Source organism: Onychostruthus taczanowskii, unplaced genomic scaffold (assembly GCF_017590055.1).
Source record: "Onychostruthus taczanowskii isolate IOZ18803 unplaced genomic scaffold, ASM1759005v1 scaffold53, whole genome shotgun sequence".
Classification (NCBI taxonomy): Eukaryota; Metazoa; Chordata; class Aves; order Passeriformes; family Passeridae; genus Onychostruthus; species Onychostruthus taczanowskii.
In genome coordinates this window covers 5966404-5985960 of record NW_024502902.1, presented here as the reverse complement: position 1 = coordinate 5985960, position 19557 = coordinate 5966404, and the positions used below count along the sequence as shown (strand labels likewise).

The following is a 19557-nucleotide window of genomic DNA, read 5'->3' as shown; positions in this document are numbered from 1 at the left end:
AAGAGTACCACTCTACAAATAGCTTTTTGTTGTATTTGACACTGTGGGTCAAACTATTATTTCCTTTGTACAGAAAGGCCAATTACTAGTGCTGAGGGGAGTAGGCATTAGGAATTTGCCAAGTTGGTAAAATTGCTAGACATACAATTGCAGACTGGTGTGTTTGGGGAAGCTACTGATGTACCATTTTCTCTCAGAAGTGTCAGTATTCTGCTTTGCCTTTGAAGACAAATACTTCAGCGGAGAGAAGTAGCACCCCTATTTGCCTCTCACAAGACTTATTTCTCCTTGGAATAGAGGAAAACTCCACAGAAGAATAAGCTGAGAGAGCATGCTTACGCCTTGTAGTCTTTCTGTCTTGACGTTGAGCCTATTATCAAATCTGGGCCTGATGATCTCAGTCAACCCAGAGTCTTAACATCCATCTGTTAGCACTAAAGCCAATCTGCCTGGCTCAGTTATTAGGATTAGGGAAAAATGTCTTGTGACTTTTAAGTTATGTTCTCAACTTAGTTGTCATGGGCCTTGGCATAAACTATAGCATGCCTTGCCCTTTCCCTCTCCTCCCACGCTAACCATGAGTTAGCCACATACTGGGACATTTCTGACCCAAATGCAGCTGCCATCCAAATGAAGCTGCCATCTTATCCACTCAGTAGCTGCCTTGCTGTTTGCTGGATAAAGCAGAGCATTAATTATAGGCTTTACTGTCTTTGCTAGTTTTACTGGTAACACTAAGGAAGGTTATGAGCCAACTTGCTGCAAAGAGTGAGCACAAAATAGTCCTTCATTTCAATTAACAGTGTTTCTGTACTGAAAGGCCAAGAGTTAAAGTCGACCTGAGACACTAGCCAAAATTCCAAATGTGTACCTTTGTGTGGTTTAACTCCATCCAGGAAATAAGCACCACAGTTACTCTCTCTCAACCCACATGTCCCCAGTGGGATGAGAGGGAGAATCAGAAGGGTAAAAGTGAGAAAACTTGTGGGTTGAGATTAAATAAATTTATTAAATTAAAAAATTAAAATAATATTAAATTGTAATCAAAATGAAAATAACAAAGGGGTAAATAAAATCCAAGAAAGACAAGTGAAGCATATGAAAACAATTTCTCACCAGCAACTGACTGATGGCCAGCCAGTCCCCAAGCTGTGCCCCTGCACCAACCTTCCCACAGTTTTATTGCTGACCATGATGCCTTATGGTATGGAATATTCCTTGAATCAGTGGGGTCATCTGTCCTGGCTATGTCCTCTCCCAACTTCTTGTGCACCTTCCTCCTGGCTGCTGAGGTGGGGTGAGAGGCAGAAAAGGCTTTGATTCAGTGTAAGCACTGCTCACCAGTAACTAAAGCATCCCTGTGTTATCAACATGGTTTTCAAAACAAATCCAAAACACAACCCCTTGCCAGCTACTAGGAAGAAAATTAACTCTATCCCAGCCAAATCCAGGACATAACATGCATGTGCTATATAAGACACAAGGACATTGTTCTTGTTAATTGAGCAGTAGAAATTTAAAGGCTGCACAATTATTTTTCTGGCTGACATTGGGGACACCAGAAAGTGAGAAAAGAGTATCATTTCTCTGTGGAGAAAATCTCTCCAGCAGGTAATCTAGTTCAAGATCCATATAGTGGCCTATAGCTTCAGTGCCTCTGGATCAGGAAAGAAATGAAACCAAAAAGAGGAAGTGCTGAGTACTGCAGTGTCTAACTTATTCTTGGCTTTTTACCAGAATCTCAAAGCATGTCTTTGGTGCCTCAGCTATACATGACAGATGTACATCTCTGATATGGTAGATAGATAGATAGATAGATAGATAGATAGATAGATAGATAGACAGAATAGATAAGATAGACAGATAGATAGAGCAAACTGTGCACTTAAGAATGGGCTCCAAAACAGCTGGTGGGTTTGTGAGAGAATGACACTGCTATAGCTGGAAAAAAAATTGTTTTAAAGCCATCCCTTTCTGGAATCCCATCTCTTACTCCATGATTTAGGTGGACGTACTTTTAGGCTGAGATACTTTTCCCCCTGAAGTTATCTTTCATATCAGTATTTAGAAGCTACTTCACTTGGTGAGGCTGGCCCCTTTCCCTCCCTGTGCAAGCTAGGTCACTGAGCAGCACAGCTTTCCACAAGTCCACAGAGAATGGAGCTCCACAAAATGGAGCCTGAAACACTGTCCCTGGTGTTTTTCAAAGTACTCTTTGTGCAGTTTTAGCTGGTTAATAAAAGGTGTCAGCAGCCATCACAGCAAAAATTCGTGTTTTCCCCATATTTCAGATGGTGTCTAAGCAAAAATTGATGTAAAAATAATAATAAATTATGTCCCTGGAAGTCATAACAGTTCTGTACAAAGTAACCCATCTGTATATTATTACAGTCTTCTCCAAAGCCCTTTCAAACCTCTTTCAGACTGTCATTGCCATGTGACATGCACAAAGTGGAGCAAAGTAGTGCAAATATCGTTATTTAAAACATCATCTTCTTTATAGAAGCTACCGGATTAGGCTGTTGGACTTAATCCCATTTAATGGCTCTGAAGGCCGGGCTGACAGGTGCTCTGCATCGCTGCAAGCAAGTGCTCCCTCTCCAGCCGGGCACTTGGCACTTGTGTAGCCAAACTCTGTTCCCTGCTTCGAGCCCTTGATTGTACAGTAGAGGTTAATGGGACCTACAGTGTGCTTTGGTCTACCCGAATACATCATGTGTTCCGTGTAGTTCACCACGTGTGCTAAAGGTTATCTGCAGGAAGAGGAGCTCTGCCTTCATGATGGCCAAGGCTGGCGTGTTAGTGAGCTCTTGCCTCAGAGACGATCGCCGGTGTTTTGCCCTCCGTGCTTCCGTGTGGGTGAGGCAGTGGTGGCACGTAGCTTCTGTGACAGGAAGAGGTGATGACCCTGACAGGTACTGCTGGCCCCGTGGGTGCGTGAAGCTGCCGGGGCATGAGGTCAATACAGCCATAAGCAAAGCATTTATAATGATAGTGCTGCGTTCCTCAGTGGGCGCTCAGCAGGCTCCGGACACCACAGCCGTGAGCTGGGCGGGTGACTAAACTCAGCACGGGCCGAGCGGCTCCCCTGAAGCTGCGGAGGCGGGGGTGGCGGTGGGGAGCCAAGATGGCGCGTGGAGGGGCACCACACTACACCCACCCCCCATATACAGGGTAAGGAAACCAGGGCAGGAACGTAGTTATAGCTCCCTTTGCAGCGCAGTGCACAAAGGCAGGCACACACGGCCTCGGGCGCAGCCCCACCCCCTGCACATGACAGCCCCTTTCCCCCACACTCGGGCTCCGTGGGGTCGGTGTTCCCATCCCGGGGGCGGGGCCGGGGCGGCGCCGGCCCGGACGGACGGGGCCCTTCCGTAAACACCACCCGGCCCGTCCCCCGGCCTACCCCCCGCACGCCGGCACGGCCCATTGCCAGCGCGGGGGAGTCCGCCGAAACCTCTTCCCGTGTCCCCGCATATTTCCCCAGGCTTAGTGCCCGGTCGCAGGCGGAATGAGGAGATGCAGACAGTTTCTACTGGCATAAGCGGAGGCAGGCCCAAGCGCCTCGGATAACTCGCCGCTGACAGGCAGGAAAAGATGACGCACCTCCCCGCTTCCACCATCAGAGATGGACGTGCCCGAGGAAGACACTAATAGTCCGGGCTGGGTCTTTAAATCTGAGGGGGGTGAATGTGTGCGGCCCCGGCGAGCGCTGCGTAAGACGGCGGGGGCCAGCGGTGAGTGACCGGCTGGGGACAGCAGGGCAGGGTAGGGCTGCTCCCGCCGGCCAGCGGAGCTGACACGCGGCGGGGTGTCCGGGCACGCAGGGCGATGAGTCGCGGGGTGAGTCCGGGACAGTGCTGGCTCGGGAGCTGCCACCCTCCTGTGCGGTGTGGGTGGCAGGGACGTGGTGGACTGGCCCGTCACTCTGCTGCCCCGGTGGGGTACCCGCTGCAGCCGGTGGGCTTCGCAGTTCCTGCACTGGGTCCGTAGTTCTCTCCCTGCCCCGTGTCTCCAGGGCTTTCGCCATCCCTTAGTGTCCGCCGGGACGATCCGCCCCGACGAGCGCAGCCGCAGGGTCCCCCCCTGCAGCCCCGGTCAGCAGGGCAGGGGCTCCCCGAGACCTCCCCGGGGAATGGGGGCTGGGGCGCTTAGGGGCGGGTGTCCCGGCTCGCCTTCTCTGGGGCTGACGGAGAGTGTTCCCTCCTTGCTTCTCGCCCGGACTCCCTCCCCCCGGGCCTGTCCTTGGAAACGCTGTTTGTTTTGGTCGGAGGGTGCCAAACTCCTGCCTTTGCTAAGTGTTAAAAACATGGGGCCGGGGGAGGAGACAGGCAGCGAAACAGATGGAGGAAGAGGAGGAGCCGCCGGCTCCCCTCGGTGTCGCTCCCCCCGCGGGGGAGCGCAGCGGGCAGGACGTCCCCGGGCTCCCCTCGGGGCTGCGGCCCCCGGTCCCGTCACCGACCTGTCCGGGCGGAGGTCACTCCCGCGGGCAGCGCTCGGGGCACTCGGCCGCATCTCACTCTCGCCAGGACAGTTTTTTCTCTTCACGAAGAGAAGTGTCTCTTCCAAGAGCTGTGGAATTAGAAAGCTAAAGGGAAGAAAAGTCGGCTGTGAGCTGTGAAAAATGAGGCGGGAGGAGATGCAAGTAACTCTTAACAAAGGCTCTTTTCTGTTCTCATGTCGTGAGTGCTGACAGAGGTGGAGTCAGTGAAAGGGAAACTCGAGACCAAATGAGATTCAGTCGGTGCCAGCTTGAAGATAGTACGAATGTGAACCCAGCAGAATAAACAAAGTTAAGACTTTCATAGTGGTAAAACTGGACAGAGCACTCATAAGTCTCTGTGTCCATGCACACTTCCTTTGAACAAAGCAGGGCTGTGGAAAACCTTTGCTTGGAGATGGTATCTGAAGAAAATACCCGACTGTGAAACTGTCTTCCTCCCTCCTCCCCCCAGGTGCTTCGTAAAATAACTTCTAAAGCAAACCTACAGAAATAAAATGTTTTGGTGTGTCTTCTAAAACTAACCTGATCTTGCAGTCTTGATAAGTTCTAAATGAAGAATCGAGTCGGGTGATGCAGTAACCAGTTAAGAACAAGATGCCTTTAAGCATCTACATTTTTGTATTGATTTTCTTTTTACTAAAAAGAATAATCCTCACCTGTCTAAATAGGAGAAATGTGAGAATTTATTTCTTCATTGTTAAATTAGCTGGAATCTTGGGTTGGTGTATGTAGAAGATACTTTTAGCTTGGTCTTCCAAAGAGTTTGTCCTTAAAAAACCCTACAGTATGGTATTGATTGAAAGAAAGCAAATGGTGTGATGAAGCCCACTGTGATGGTGTCCAACCTAATATAAATGTAAATGTGGGTAGTCTTTAATGCAGCAGAGTAAAGCAGGTTGTAACCTCAGGCTGACCCTTTAATAGAACGGTTGGGATATTAATATGTGTGTTAAAACAACAGCCTAATATGTAATAATTAATAAGTAAATTAAAAAAAAAGGTATTGATTATCCAAGATGGTGAGTTACAAAGTGATCTTGCAAGGCTGAAGGGCTTTTTGACATATTTTTATACTAATTTAAAGTTCTAAATGAACTTGGCCATTAGTTATTAATGAGAACTGTGCTATCTACGAAAATGTAAGGAAAATCAGCTCTTCCAGTGTATGCTATAAAGCAAAGACTAAGTGACTCAGTTGTCTATTGTTGTAACTAATTAGAAATGTAATTTTTGGTTTGTACTTACCTTTCATAGGCTCAGTGACTGTATTTTTGCATAAGTGTTTTAGATGGCCCCTGCAGGTTCTGCTTGTATATTCACATATGTTTAGTTTGATGTGTTTATCTTTTAAACGTAGAATTTAGCAATAATGTTCTCAATCTGCAGAGTACACTCATTCTTACTTCCTATTGTGCTTGAAGCATTCTACTAGGAAATGTATTTAGTGTGGCAAAATATTGCAGTGTTTTTTTTTGTGTGTGTCACCTCCTGTTGCAGTGTTGAAACTTCTTACTTAAATTAAGCCTTCTGAAGCACTCTTCTGACAGCTCTGCTGTCTGTATGTGTGCCTGTATTGTAGGAGCAGGTATGGTCTTGATACATCAAAATGCATGTGCATCTTTGAAATGCAACAATTTACATTGATCCTTTGCTGGGACTAGTGCTTAAGAACTTAATGTATATAGACTTCTAATTCCACCTTAACCACTTGATCTTCTTGGAAATCAAGATGGGGTGGAAAATGGCAGTGCTGACTCGCCTTCATGGCTGGTTTAGTGCTTCTCTCAGAAGGACTTTGCAAAGTTGAATTTTTATTAACATTGTCATATCTAGAGGTAAGAGGAAGTTCATGAAATGATGATGTGTAAATTGTGTGACAGTGTTTGGGATTTTAATGTTCATTTACCTTCTTCCATGTTGTTAACACCTGAACTGAAGCAGTAGCCGCACGGTGAATTGCTCACACTCGGCAAGCGATTGGCAAGACTTTGGGCCACTACACTGTGAACAGCATTAATCAAATCCTTTGATGGACCACGTCCTGCAACATTAATCTTTTGGAGGTTAGTTATTTGTATGGAAATAAAGGGGTGTTATACAAGACTAAAGTCTGGAAATACAGTATTTTTATATTGATTTAAAAAATTAGTTGGAGGGTAATAAAAACTTTGCAGGCTCTGTACAGTGTTGCTGTATTTAAGTGAGCAGTTCAACATGAAGAACCTCAAGTATGTTCTATACCTAGTTTGTGACAACTAGTTTCTGATCATCACTAACTTTGAGATCTGTAACACAGATTTTAATTGAAGAAATAGTTTGTTTCTTCTCTAGTCTAGCATTAACTAGTGACCCATTTCTAATTGTAACTTAAATACAATTTCCAAGCCAAAATGTGTTTAGGGGTTTTTTAGGTTCTCTTGCAACTCTGTCTTGTTTAGCCAATACTGTTTTAAATATTTGCTTGGTAGAAATTATAAAATTGCTGGTCTAATAAGAGTTATGATGCTTAGGATCACAGGTAAAGTCGCAAGTTTTGAATGCGTGTCCTCTGTGTTCTAGTCAAGTGTCTCTTACTGGCTCCTCTAGTACACTGATAAACTGTTAGCTGTGTTCTTACTAATGTGACCAATTCTTTTCACAAAAAAAAACCCCAGTGTAAAGTATGACATCAATAAGATGCTCAAGTGCATCCTCTTTCCTCTTGGGAGAGGAGGAAGAGTAAACACACACTTAAGAAATGTTAATCATCTCAATTACAGGGGAGTGCTCATCAGTGTAGTAGCTCATCAAGTTATAAAGGCCTATTCAGGATGAGTTCGTACCCAAAAAGTCAAATGCTTTAAGCAGTAGCTAGGTGCCAGTATAAGGAAATCTTAATTTTCACTACCTTTTGTCTATCCCAGGACTCCACAGTATGTTGATTCACATTAGTACAGACAAAGATCATCCTTTTATTGCTCAAAGTTCTTTTTTCCAAATTCAGCAGTTGCAAAGTGTAGTATTCCCTGCCTACTGAAGTTGGTGTGATTTAATAATAAATGAAGTTATATATTAGTTAAATTTGCTGATGGAAACCATTGCTGCCTATGTCACTTCATGAAGTCCACTACAGAATGCTTCATGGCCATAATCAGAGATGGACAGCTACTTTTGGTATCTGGGCCAAATTCCTTTGGTAGTAATTACAGTGGACTTCCAGGTTCTCATTTTAATATTATTACTATGAACATATTTTTCACTTCCTGTCATGCAGTTGTTAATCATCTGTATCACACTGTGCAGCTGTCCACATTTTCTGCAATTGCAGATTATCTGCCTGGGAGGCAGTTTCTTTACATAGACAAACACTATGAAGCACAACACTTGTCAGTGGAGGTTGTTGTCTCTGCTAAATAGAATGTTAGAGGCTCAGAGTCGCCATTTGACTTAAACCAGGAAACCTATCCACCTACCTTCACCCCTAGGAGGACTGGTTTTTGGGTCTGTGCCATTGTTAATCTGATTCTGAGCACAGACCTACCTAAAGGCCAGACTTTCAGCTACACCTTGTCAGAAATGTAATATTCTAAATTACTTGCTTGTTCTCCCCCTGCAACTTTTGTGTTTGCTTCGCAGTCGTTGCACTCGGTGCAGCCTGGTTGTGGAAGGAAACTGATTGCTAAACACCACTTCTTTGTCAGGTCAGGTGGGGGATGGTGGCATCACCAAATGCCTTTATGGACATTGAAAACTACCACAATTCTTGCAACAAGTAGCTTCAGGGGTTCCTGTGGGTAGTCTTTCATTTTTTAAAACGTCCCAAATTTAGGGACTGTCTCCCACAGAATCATTAAGGTATGAAACAGCTGAAGGTACAAAGCTTTCTTACAGAACAGGTGTAGTTTGTTGATAACTATGATTCTGTATGTCAAGCCAAATCCTTTCCTTTGCTTTTCCTGTTTAGGAAAGGCAACTACTTGATCTTCATTCACAATATAATTATCAGTAGCTGACTTTGAGAAACAAACAAAAGTAAGTGCTGGTTTTATGGGAATTGTGTTTGTCTTTCCAGGTCTTGTTTACTGTGTAAACAAGGTAAAGGGAATCAGAATGCCTCTCAGTGATGACCAGAACAGTGACTCAGATTCTTCACGGCTCTCGGAAAGCACAGCTTCTTCCAGTGACTCAGAATATTCCAGGCAGAGTTTTAACAGTGATTCTTCAAGCAAACCCAGCTCCCCAGCATGTAAGCCTATTTCAGCCTTACCTGCATTGTGCATGGACCAATAAGGCTAACTTACCTTGTTTCTCTTTGCTGTTATGGGTAGAACCTGGGATTCTGAATCTGTTTAAGAGTATTAACAGAGAGGCATGGCTTTCTCTCTGCTGTGAAGCAGTGCATCTCCTGTGTGTGGAACACCAGCAGCAGCTGTATCCATGGGGGTCTTCCTGTGCACTCCTTCCCTTCAGAAAGTGTAAGAAAAGTGTGTCACCATGGTCTTCCTAACCTTGACATTGGTAGCAGCCTCCCACTCAACCAGATATGCTTTTGTGCAAAGGGTGGGTTTCTTCTGTTTGATCCCTGCATTTAAAAATTAATTCTGTAACTTACAGATTTGTAATACCATACCAAGTTACATGTAATTAATCTTTAATTCACATTTTTCTTTCTTTTCTTTTGACTGGAGTCAAACAGAAAACACACATTTGCACAAGGAGGATAATTTGAGCAATGGTAAATAAAACCTTGGTTATAATGTGGTTTCTCTGTGTCTGTAAGCATTTGCAGACCATGCTTACTTCTTACATCTATGTAAATTCTTACATTAAAACAAGCTTGTTAGTGGAGCTGCAGCTGGCAGCTGGTTCTTTGTCTTTCTTTATTACCAGCCTTACAAATACTAAATTAAATTATAGAATTTAAGGATTTGGAAACTTTGGGAATTTGCTCTTGTTTTCCAGTGTAGAGTTTGTCTTGTTGTTGCTGCAAACTCCTAAAAAAATGAGCATAACTTAATTCCACGGCAGACTGAAGATCTGCTGATCTTAAGTGGGAAGGGTTTGCAAGTCAGTAACTTCAGAACCTTTTCAACAAGCAATATGGCCATCTTCTGCAGAATCATAGTAGGCATCTGGTATGTCTTACTGTCCATGCTTTTGGTTGGGTGGCTTTGACAGAACAGTTAGTAGAAAATCTGTGGAATGCAAGATCCCATTTTAAGGGAAAAAAGATATCTTAGTTCACACGTGGAAATATGAAAATGCTCCTCAAAATGTTTTGAGGCTTGTTGGTATTTCCCCACAAACACACACACCCCTGATAAGCTGGGAGTTTCCTGAGTTAGTGTTTTAGGAAGATATAAAGACTTGGTAATCTTGGGTTGCTTCTTCCAGAGTACTGGAGTCCAGTTAGCAAGCAGTAAAATTTTTAGGTTTTAGTATATTCAATTGCACTTATCAGCTATAGATATATGGCTTGAATTGATCTTGTTTGTTCCAGCAGCTAGCCCTCCCAAGGTCATCACATTTGATGAGCTGATGGCAGCTACAAGAAATCTGTCAAACTGGACTCTAGCTCATGAAATTGCTGTAAATGCAAATTTTTGCATAAAACATGAAGAGTACCCACAAAATAGGTAAGAGCTTGAATTTTGCAAAAAGCAGCACTGGTGTTGGAAAGAGAGGAGAAATGAATGGAGCAATCTAGACTGTGTTTTGGGACCTGATGATCCACCATCCAAGAAAAATGTGGTTGCAGGGGATAGTATCTGGGGAGGTGTGTTTCCCAACAAGTGATCAGTCTCATCTGAAACAGTTACAAGGATGGAAGCTGGCTGGGAGTCTTCTCAGTATCTAACTGACTTGCTCCACAGCTTTGCAGGCACAGTGAAACAAATCGTGCACAAGGCGTTTTGGGATCATTTGGAATCGGAACTGAATGAAGATCCTCCAGAATACAAACATGCTATCAAGCTCTTTGAGGAAATTAAGGAGGTAATGTTCTTCCTTCTCTGTATTTATTTGCTTAGCTTTAAGAGTCCCTGAACTCACTGAAGGGTCTGCTTAACTTAGCTGAGCCAACACCTTCTGGTTTTCCTTTTATAATACGAAGCCATGATTATCCAGAACTGAAAATAGACGTCTCTTTGTAGTATATTTATATTAACCAGGAATATGGCCACAAACAGACAGTGGCATGTTCATTCAACTTTCACTACACAGTGATCAGTTGCAAGTCATCTCTTTTCCCAAAGCTTCACATCTCTGCTAGCCTGTTTGCAGAACCATACTGTGAGCTTAGGGCATGAACAGCAGTATAAACATGATTGCACCTGCCCACTTAGACTTCATTGTTTGATTATTGCACAGGTGAGCATACAGACCTTCAATCCTGGCACAATACTAAGTCTTTCAGAACTTTAAGTTAGTAAATGTTTATTTTACAGGGCAGCCTCCCAGCTTTTGAATGGGTCTAGTTGTTGACTTGCTTTTTGTTTTATTGGTTTGAGCATTTTTGCAAAACTGTACTAGTTAGGGTTTGTTTTTTTTTTTTCACACAGCCTCTAAATGTTTTGGTCTTTATTGATACGCTTTTTCTTGTTTCCTCCCTCTAATTTAGATTCTTCTTTCCTTCCTGACTCCTGGAGCAAACAGGATTCACAATCAAATTTGTGAAGTTCTTGATACGGATCTTATAAGACAGCAGGCAGAACACAATGCTGTTGATATTCCTGGGCTAGCTAATTATGTCATCAACACTATGGGAAAGTTGTGTGCTCCAATAAGAGACAATGACATAAAACAGTTAAAAGCAACTGACAATATTGTAGAGTTACTGAGGTTGGTATTTGAGTGTGGTTTTTGGAGAAAAAACTCCTCTCTGAAAGGGTAGTAGACAGTGGAAGGCGGGGGGCTGGGTAAAGGAAGTCTAAAGTTGTGTCAGTTTGCATAACACCTGTTCTCAAACTATAGGAGAACTTCCTGAAGCATTAAAGGGGAAGAGCTCTGACACACTGACCAGACTGTTTATCTCACTTTGTAATGAAATGAGTAGGATACCTAGATGAAACCAGGCAGCTCTATCTAAGCCAACAACTCTTGCAATAATCTCTGTTTCAGAAACTCTTCTTTTCTGTCTTGTTCATTCTTACAAAATGTAGGCAGCACACTTGTACTGTTTCTTCTTGAAGTGTTAATTTCATGCTTCTTCTGGAAGGCCAAACTTTGGATTTAAAAACTCTTTAGTTAAGATCTTATTACTTGAACTTGAGTAAAATATTTGCATAACAGGGCAGAAAACAGTGCTCCTGAGGTATGCTGAAATATTAAGACTAAATGGTAGTTGTTCTACTGTGTATATATATGGGGATCAAAACAATTGGGTCAGAAGGATTGTTTCTCTTAGTGCAGTCAGTGACTAAAAAGTTAAAATCTGTTAATTTAGGCTGAAATATACCCATTCATGTAGTTTTTCAAAAAGTTACAGGGCTGTTGCATTTAGTGATGCTTTTTAACTTAGGCCAAGCCTTATATATACTACTCCTTCAGGAATTCCAGATGATAGTAACATGTCTATTACTCTGAAATGCCAGTGAAGGCATTCACTTCTCCAAAATTGAAATTAAAGTGATAATGTACATGTGCTTCACTTGTGCTGGTGAAAATCAATAGACTAAATTAAACTGTGAAATTTTAAACTCCTCCTTTCAGACAAATATTCCACGTTTTGGACCTGATGAAAGTGGATATGGCAAATTACACAATTAAAAGCCTTAGACCATACCTCTGGCATAACTTGGTGGACTATGAAAGAACAAAATTCCAGGAAATTCTTGAAGAAACACCAAGTATGTACCACACTATATTAAATTTATATTTATTCTTTGAAAAGAAGCCTATTTAAATACATGCTGTGAAAACTCTACAAGTTGCAGTTAACTAGAGGAAAACTTTAGTTTCTTGTCTGTATGTATGTAATGGGAAAATTTTTTGACAAGCAAGCTATCACTGGATGATTGTTTAACTTGCTGTCAAGTTTGTCTGCCTATAATCTGAGACACTTTCAGACAAACTTACATTTGCCGAATTGGATAGTGTCTGAAAAACAAACAAGTGGTGACTCTTGCTGTCTGGATGCAGAAGCCCTGCATAAGTTGAGACTTTTCTCTTTTGTGTGCAACTGTTCTGTTGTTAGTGTGAAGTAAACATGTAAAACCAGTTAGTGTGCATGAAAGCTGGAAGGGCTAAGATCTATTTTTTAATAAACAAGAAGCAGGCTCTGACCAAAATTTCTTAGATGATGCAAAGTCAACTTGATCCACTATTACATGTTTTGTGTGATTTGGTTAAACAGTGTTCAGAAATATATCCTCCAAGAAGAATAAGTGAGTGTGCTAGCATCTGGAGCAGGGGCTTCTAAAATGGGAGCACTGAGCCACTGATAGGGCCTGCAGTGTTCATTTCTGCAGCCTGAGAAAAACTCTACCAGAACCAAATATTTTAATCTTCCTTCACCTCTACGTTTTAGTCTTATGCCCTATCCGATAATGGCCTCTCCAAAAACAATCCTTTGGGAACTCACAATTTGAGACTTCTATTACCTAAAAATCCTGTCTGAAGTCTTAACACTTTGTGGCTGGGTTTGTACACACCAGGTAGAATTTACTGGTGACCAGTGGAAGATGATCGGTGGAAAAAAGTGAGTGAGAGATCTACCATTTGTGAAGACTCAGCTGTCCACTATATTAAAGTCTTCAGAAGTTGAATTCTCTTCTGTATACAATTTTTTTTTTCTCAAGGTAGTGCTCATTTTGATGAAGGCATGCAGTAAATCTGTGCTATTTGCAATGTAGGTGCCCTGAATCTCACAACAGAATGGATAAAAGAATCAATACAAGATGAATTGTCATCTGTTTCTGATGCGTCTTCATCATCCCCTGGTGCTGATAATAGTTCAAAACCAATTATTAGTCCTACACTGGTGCTAAACAATGGCTACTTGAAACTGTTACAGTGGGATTATTGCAAAACAATTCCAGAGGTAAGAAATACATTTTGGTGTCTTCAGATTACCAGCTATATGAAATCATTGGTGTGATACAATAATCCTGTTATTGATGACAGTAAGTGAATACTCTTTTGCACTCCTTAAATTTCTGCACAGTAAATCTGAAATTTGGAGCTTATATTCTAGTCCAGATTCTGAAATTTGAGATGGGCAAGTCAAGAAGCAGAAAAGAACAAGGTAAAGGTTGTTCTTCCTCTTTCCAATCATAGCTCACCACCTCCACCCTAAGAGCAGTCTTGGCTGTGGTCAAAGGCTGGGCCTTGTATTGACAGTACTTGACTTTCTCTATCTTCAAAAGAACTGATTGCAGCACTCTGTTTTCCTAACAGCAGCAGGAATTGGTGGGATTGCTCCTCAGAACAGAATCAGTAAAAAACTTGAGTTCTCTAAAGTAGGTACTTTTCCTTTCAGTGTAAACTATTGCTTCAAGACTCAGTGTTCTGTTTTTCACTCCAATTCCTGATTACTGACCTCTGCAACTTTCCATAAAGCCAGTGGGAAATTTGTCAGCAGTCAGGGCTAAAATTTGCATTTCCAGAGGGCCTTAGCTACATGTAGGATGGTCTGGCAGAGAATTTGTTAAATACATGGGGATGCTCTTGGTGTTCTGAATCAGCAGACAGAAGGGAAACCACTTTCTTACCTTTCTTTCTCAGAACTTTTGAGTAAGATCTAAATACAGATGTCCTCTGGTAGATCTAGCTTGTCATACTATGAAATTGCTACCAACTGCAGTTGCTACACCCTGTGCTGCTCAGGATGAACTCTTTGTAACCTAAAATGAACTCCAGCTACATCTTGCTGTGGGGATTATTTATGTTCTTGGTATGATGAGCTGGCTTTTTGCCTGGAGCGGGTTATGTATCACTTGCAGAACCTGCTCTGGTGGTTGAATTGGTGGTTGTCAAGCACAGTTGTTTATTATCCATCAGTTACAAATCTTGGCACTTTTTCAAAAGACACCCAAATCCAGAAGACTGTTCTGTCTGTTACTTGGTCATTACAATGTCCTCTGGATCTTCTGAGCATTCCATGTTGTGGACTGAATTGTTGGTTACAAATTTGTCAGCAGTGATGAGGAATAAGGTGCAATGTCCTCAGTTTCCTCATTACTTTTCTTCCCGCCACAGGTTTACTTCTGGTACTTGTACATAATGCCACTTTATATTATACTACATCTTTAGGGTATTTTAGTTGCTGTCTCCTCTGGGTTTGCATATTTATGATTAAAAATAGTAGTGCTTCATGACTACATCCTAGATCTGTCCTTTTCCTGTCTCTCTCCCTCCTTATTCCTAAATTAGTATTACTGTTTCAATTCTAGACTCTAATAACAGACGAAGTCCGTCTTCAGGAGTTGAGAGAAAAGCTCAATCAATTGAAAGTCATAGCTTGTGTTTCTCTCATAACAAACAACATGGTGGGTGCAGCAATTGTAGATGTGCCTGATTTCCCTGACCAGCTGAAAAGGATCTCCCTTCCTCTTCTTGAAGGCATGAATAAGAAGTAAGACCTTTTTTTTTACTCCTTTATAAAACTCTTTTTTGGACAGTACATAATTGGAAACAATTCTAGTGTCATAGCTGGTGCTTGTTATTAATAGGAAGATACCAAATTTTAATCATTTCTGTATTCTCTTTATGATACAAGGGCACTATATGTTAGACACATATTTTCAAAAGTAGATTTTGATGAAATCTTAGTTTTGATGTTAATGTACAAATTTTGGAACCCAGTAGTAAAGTTCATTCATACACTCCTAATACTGGAGAGATTGTGGCAGTACATTCACTAAATCCTCTTGGGAGTTGCTTCAAACTTGTTGTAGGTAGTTCAAGTTGCTTGGCTGCCTATTTCTTTGGCTGCTTGCAAAGTCTGATGTCTGTGACTGTCTTTTAAAAGAATTTTCTACTCTGTTTTTTTCTCATGAAATGCTATGCAGGTGGCCCAGAAAAACACCTAGGCACAAGGATAAAGTGAACTGGTGTCACTGCTGCACACGTGAAATTACTTTTCCCATTTGAATCACAGCTAGGTCTTTGTTTTATCTTCTGTATATGTAGATTTATATAAATCTGCAGCAAAAGATAACTTTTCAAAATTCTCATTGTGAAAACCAAGCTGAAAATAAAAGGGAAGGGAGACAACCAATGCTACAGAAACTGCAGAATGTAATGCTTTTCTCTTTCTTCCAGAAGTTTTGACTTGAAGGAGGCTCTGAATGCTATTGGCGTCCAGATTTGCAGCATAGTGAACAAGTCTCTAAGTGAAAGAGGTCTTCCCACTCTTAGTGAAGAAATGCAGAGTAATTTAATGGGTCAAGTCGCTCATATTGTTGAGAAGAATAATCCTGTCTCTTCCTTGATTGGTTAGTAAGAGACTACCTAATTGTCATATTATATGTGTCTGTTTATAAACTTCCAGCAAGCTTAATCAGCTGTCTCATTATCTTCTAAAAGTATTTTCTTACTGCAGTAAAATAGTGGCTCAACTAAGACTAAGGATATGGTGTTTACTTGGAAATGGTATTCTGGGTATGTTGCACAGCATGGTTAGTCACAGCTGGAAATAATTGTCAAAGTGCATGTAGAGACAAGGCTAGGCAGCCTAGTATTTTGGAGAAGAATTTAGATAAAATGAGTGTTTAGTCTTCTTTCTGTCCATCCTGGGTTTAAACCTACTGTGGTTTTTTCTTTCCTTTGAGTGTACTTCATATTTGTTAATGTAACTTGTTGCAGTAAGTTTATGCTGTGTCCACCTTGCAGTAGCCAAATTTAAGAAGCTTACAGTATTGTTTTCCACTCCAAAGCAATCTTGGGAAGGAGTTCTTGCTTACATTTTTGGTTTTCAGGGTACTTAAAAAGTGACTATGGCATCATCTTGGGTTTACATTTGTTCTGAGCATACTTTATATTCCATTTCAGACAAACGAATCCAGCTCTTCATGAGAAGCTTGCTTGCTCTTCCGAGTTTTCAGAAGTGTATGCCTACTATGCCAGGAGGCCTTTCTGTGATTCAGACAGAGATAGAATTTCTGGGATCTCAGTATGCAAGCATTGTAAACTTCAATAAAAAAGTGTATGGACCATTCTATGCAAATATACTTAGAAAACTGCTTTTTCCTGAGGCAGCAATGGAGAAAACAGAAGCAGAAACATCGAGCAATTAAAAAATGTGCCCTTTTTTTCATCTTCCAAGACAGTGGGGAAGTCACATCTCTAAGAACAGCCTACTCCAGTGACTGTTGATGGGGAAAGGTCTTGTTAAATGTATGCAGATAGATAGTTTTGGAAATTCACTGTAAAGAAATTAATGTCAAGGTCATATATATATTTTAATAGAAAAATATTTGTTTAATGGATTGTCACTTGTAATAGCCAGTGAATTATTAATTTCCATAGCAAGCATTTATTATGACTTGTAGTGGGAAAGAGCTGGCAATGTAATTACTGTTTTGCCACCATCAAAACAATGTTATTTTTAAACTCAAATATATTTACATATAGCAGTGCATATTAGGAAATGACAAAACTGTAGATAAAACGTACCATGCTTACATTGTATTTTTGTAGAGTAGCATCTCGGACAACAATTACGTTTCTGAGAATACTTTGAAGAAGACAGTATGGCATAACTGCTTTAGTAACCAAACCCAGGTTCATACCAGGCCAAGTGCAGGTACTTCTGCAATTACTGGACCCAGGACTTTGCCTCTTGTTACATTAAGGAATGCCAGTGTTACAAACTGTTTGTAGGATAGCTGTTACAGAAGCAGCATTCACCACTTCAAGTATGAATCACTCAGAACTTCTCAACTCTACTTGAGATTAATGATAAACACCTGAGAAACGTGATGTTGGGGGTGGAGTAAATTTCTGTATATAATTAATGTGTTTATAAGCATTTTGTTTATTCAGTGGAGGTCATACAGAATTTTTAATATGTGTACGTATTGATCTTTGATCTTAATGGATGGGTATTAAGTATTTTTAAGTTGGGTCTTTCTAACCTTTATTCCCAAAAGCACTTAACCCTGACCTTAGAGTGTACTGCAGAAGAAGTGCCCCTTTCATGCCCTTATCCAACAGAATGTAAAATTTTCACAGGATATTCTTAGCTCTGGAAGCAAGAACCTGAGTAATTAGGAATTTTTGAAAATATTATTGTATTCACTTTTTTACGGAGTGCGTGAGAAATGCTCCTGTTTTCCTCAAATTTCTTTGGACTGGGCCCCAATACTTAGTTCCCATTTAAGGCATTGGAAATCTTGCATACAGAAAATGAATAGGATTGAAATAGAGAAATGTGAAAGTGAACTTCTTTAAGTTTACACAGGCTTTATCTTGCATATTTCAGATTACTGGGATTAAGTAGTGCTGGAGTACATATTATAGACGTGTTCTTGTCTATGAAACTGATAATTTACTTGAAAATTATATTTTAATATATTACCATATAATACTCCTTTTAAGATGTCATATATGGAAAACCTTGGTGTGGTACAAGTTAGAGCTTGTTTTTAATATTTTATATTACAGCCTATTTTTTATGAAGAGACAAAAATAACCTGTAAAAGCATAATGTGTCACACAAATTGTTTATGTACATTACTGTGTCTATCATAAAGGTCTAAAAAACCTGGGCATTATTAGCACTGTGGTTTTGTAGTGCATTGCTACAGGAATGTGTACCCTTTATAGCAAAGGAAATTACTTTATTCAGTTTTTCTTCAGTGTCCAAGGTCTTTGGTCACATGTAAATGTTAAGGAAAACTTTCTTCAAAATGCCTTTTTTAGAGAAATTTCTCTAGTGCACTTGTCTTCTGTCCCCTGTGAAAACATTGCATAAAATAAAGATGAATACATATTTTAAAGGGAACAGTTTCCTGGAAAACCTAGGAGAAAGGAACTCTTAGATTATCATAACTGTGCCACTAGGTAAGCCAGGCTTGTTCAGATGAATATGAAATTTTGGTAGGCAATTCAAAATCATTAAGAGAGGAATGCATTTCAAAAACAGCTAGAGGGAATTAATCTTAGTGATTTTCTGCAATAGAAATACTTACATGATTTTGAGCTTCAGCCAAAAGAGAATTTTATGAACATTTGAAGGTGATTGCTAATATGATTATGAACTTTTAATTGTAATATTTTATATACATTCTGTTGTACAAATAAACATCCAACTTCAGCTCTTTAATGAGCTGGGACAACTGTCCTACTAGTTTTTACCAGTAAGTACTCAAAGCATAGCATTTATGGGGGGGTGGGGATTAAGGTGACTTGCGAAGGGCATTTTATAGCATGGCCTGTGTTTCAAGTGATTGTTTAATATGTTTTAATTTCATGTTTCAAACAGGGACATTGCATCTGTTTAATGTCATGTGTTGCATGCTATTTATGCTACTGTGCCTGAAATGCACTTGCCTCTCTCTACTCAGAAGTTGTCCTTGTGAAACAAGATGCCATTCTTTAGCAGCTTTGTTAAAAATCAAGTATTTGAGGGTTTGTATGCATTAAATTTTGTTTGTGATACCAGCAGTGGTGAAAAGTCATTTACACAAGCATCGTTAAATGCAACAGATTGTTAAATGCCAAAGATAAATGACTCCACTAATATTCTGTTGTGACTGTTTTTCTGTTACTTCTCAGAAGCAGCTCCAGTGTAGTGACTTTAACCCAGCTGTACAAATAATATTCAAAACAGTTGTCTGCTTAAATCTGACTATTTGGATGAAGGATGTACTGGGTTTGCATGGCAGAGTTGCAGGGGGAGTGGATTGCAGGGGTGACTCCTGTGAGAAACTGCTCCAGGCTTCCCCCTTTGCCCGAGAGAGGCCTTGCATGGATTAAACATGGATTGCCACGTATTAAACGAATTCTCCACTGGCTGTGCGCTTTAGGCAGGAAACCAAATGGAAGCAGTCTGCAATGCTGCTCCTCTTTAGGGTAGGGCCTTCGTGTCCGGGATGGGTGGAGCCCAGACCCACCCCCGTGAATGTAACTCA

The 19557-nt window shown here is 41.0% G+C and overlaps 1 protein-coding gene across 13 annotated transcripts; it reads left to right on the top strand.

Annotated features, from left to right (window-relative positions):
* Positions 1-2593: 2593 nt before the first annotated feature.
* On the top strand, positions 2594-19138 carry TCP11L2 (t-complex 11 like 2). 13 transcript variants are annotated; one of them, XM_041416616.1, is made up of 12 exons: positions 2594-3737; positions 6446-6567; positions 8556-8729; positions 8878-8958; positions 9984-10119; positions 10357-10477; positions 11103-11323; positions 12194-12330; positions 13336-13523; positions 14875-15056; positions 15749-15918; positions 16475-19138. In XM_041416616.1, exons 3-12 carry the CDS (start codon positions 8594-8596, stop codon positions 16717-16719), a joined length of 1617 nt encoding a protein of 538 aa, XP_041272550.1. In that variant the 5' UTR covers positions 2594-3737; positions 6446-6567; positions 8556-8593; the 3' UTR covers positions 16720-19138. The 13 variants fall into 13 exon arrangements, with proteins under 13 accessions (XP_041272550.1, XP_041272549.1, XP_041272545.1 ...); XM_041416615.1 differs by having other exon boundaries at positions 2611-3737; positions 8881-8958; positions 15746-15918; XM_041416611.1 differs by having other exon boundaries at positions 2611-3737; positions 15746-15918.
* Positions 19139-19557: the final 419 nt, after the last annotated feature.

Bases quoted from the DNA above. Each gene is read 5' to 3' on its own strand.
- TCP11L2 (XM_041416611.1), top strand. From the start codon at position 8,594: ATGCCTCTCAGTGATGACCAGAACAGTGACTCAGATTCTTCACGGCTC. The intron at 15,057-15,745 runs GTAAGACCTTTT...TCTTTCTTCCAG, and splicing joins CTTGAAGGCATGAATAAGAA to AAGTTTTGACTTGAAGGAGG. The intron at 15,919-16,474 runs GTTAGTAAGAGA...ATTCCATTTCAG, and splicing joins TCCTGTCTCTTCCTTGATTG to ACAAACGAATCCAGCTCTTC.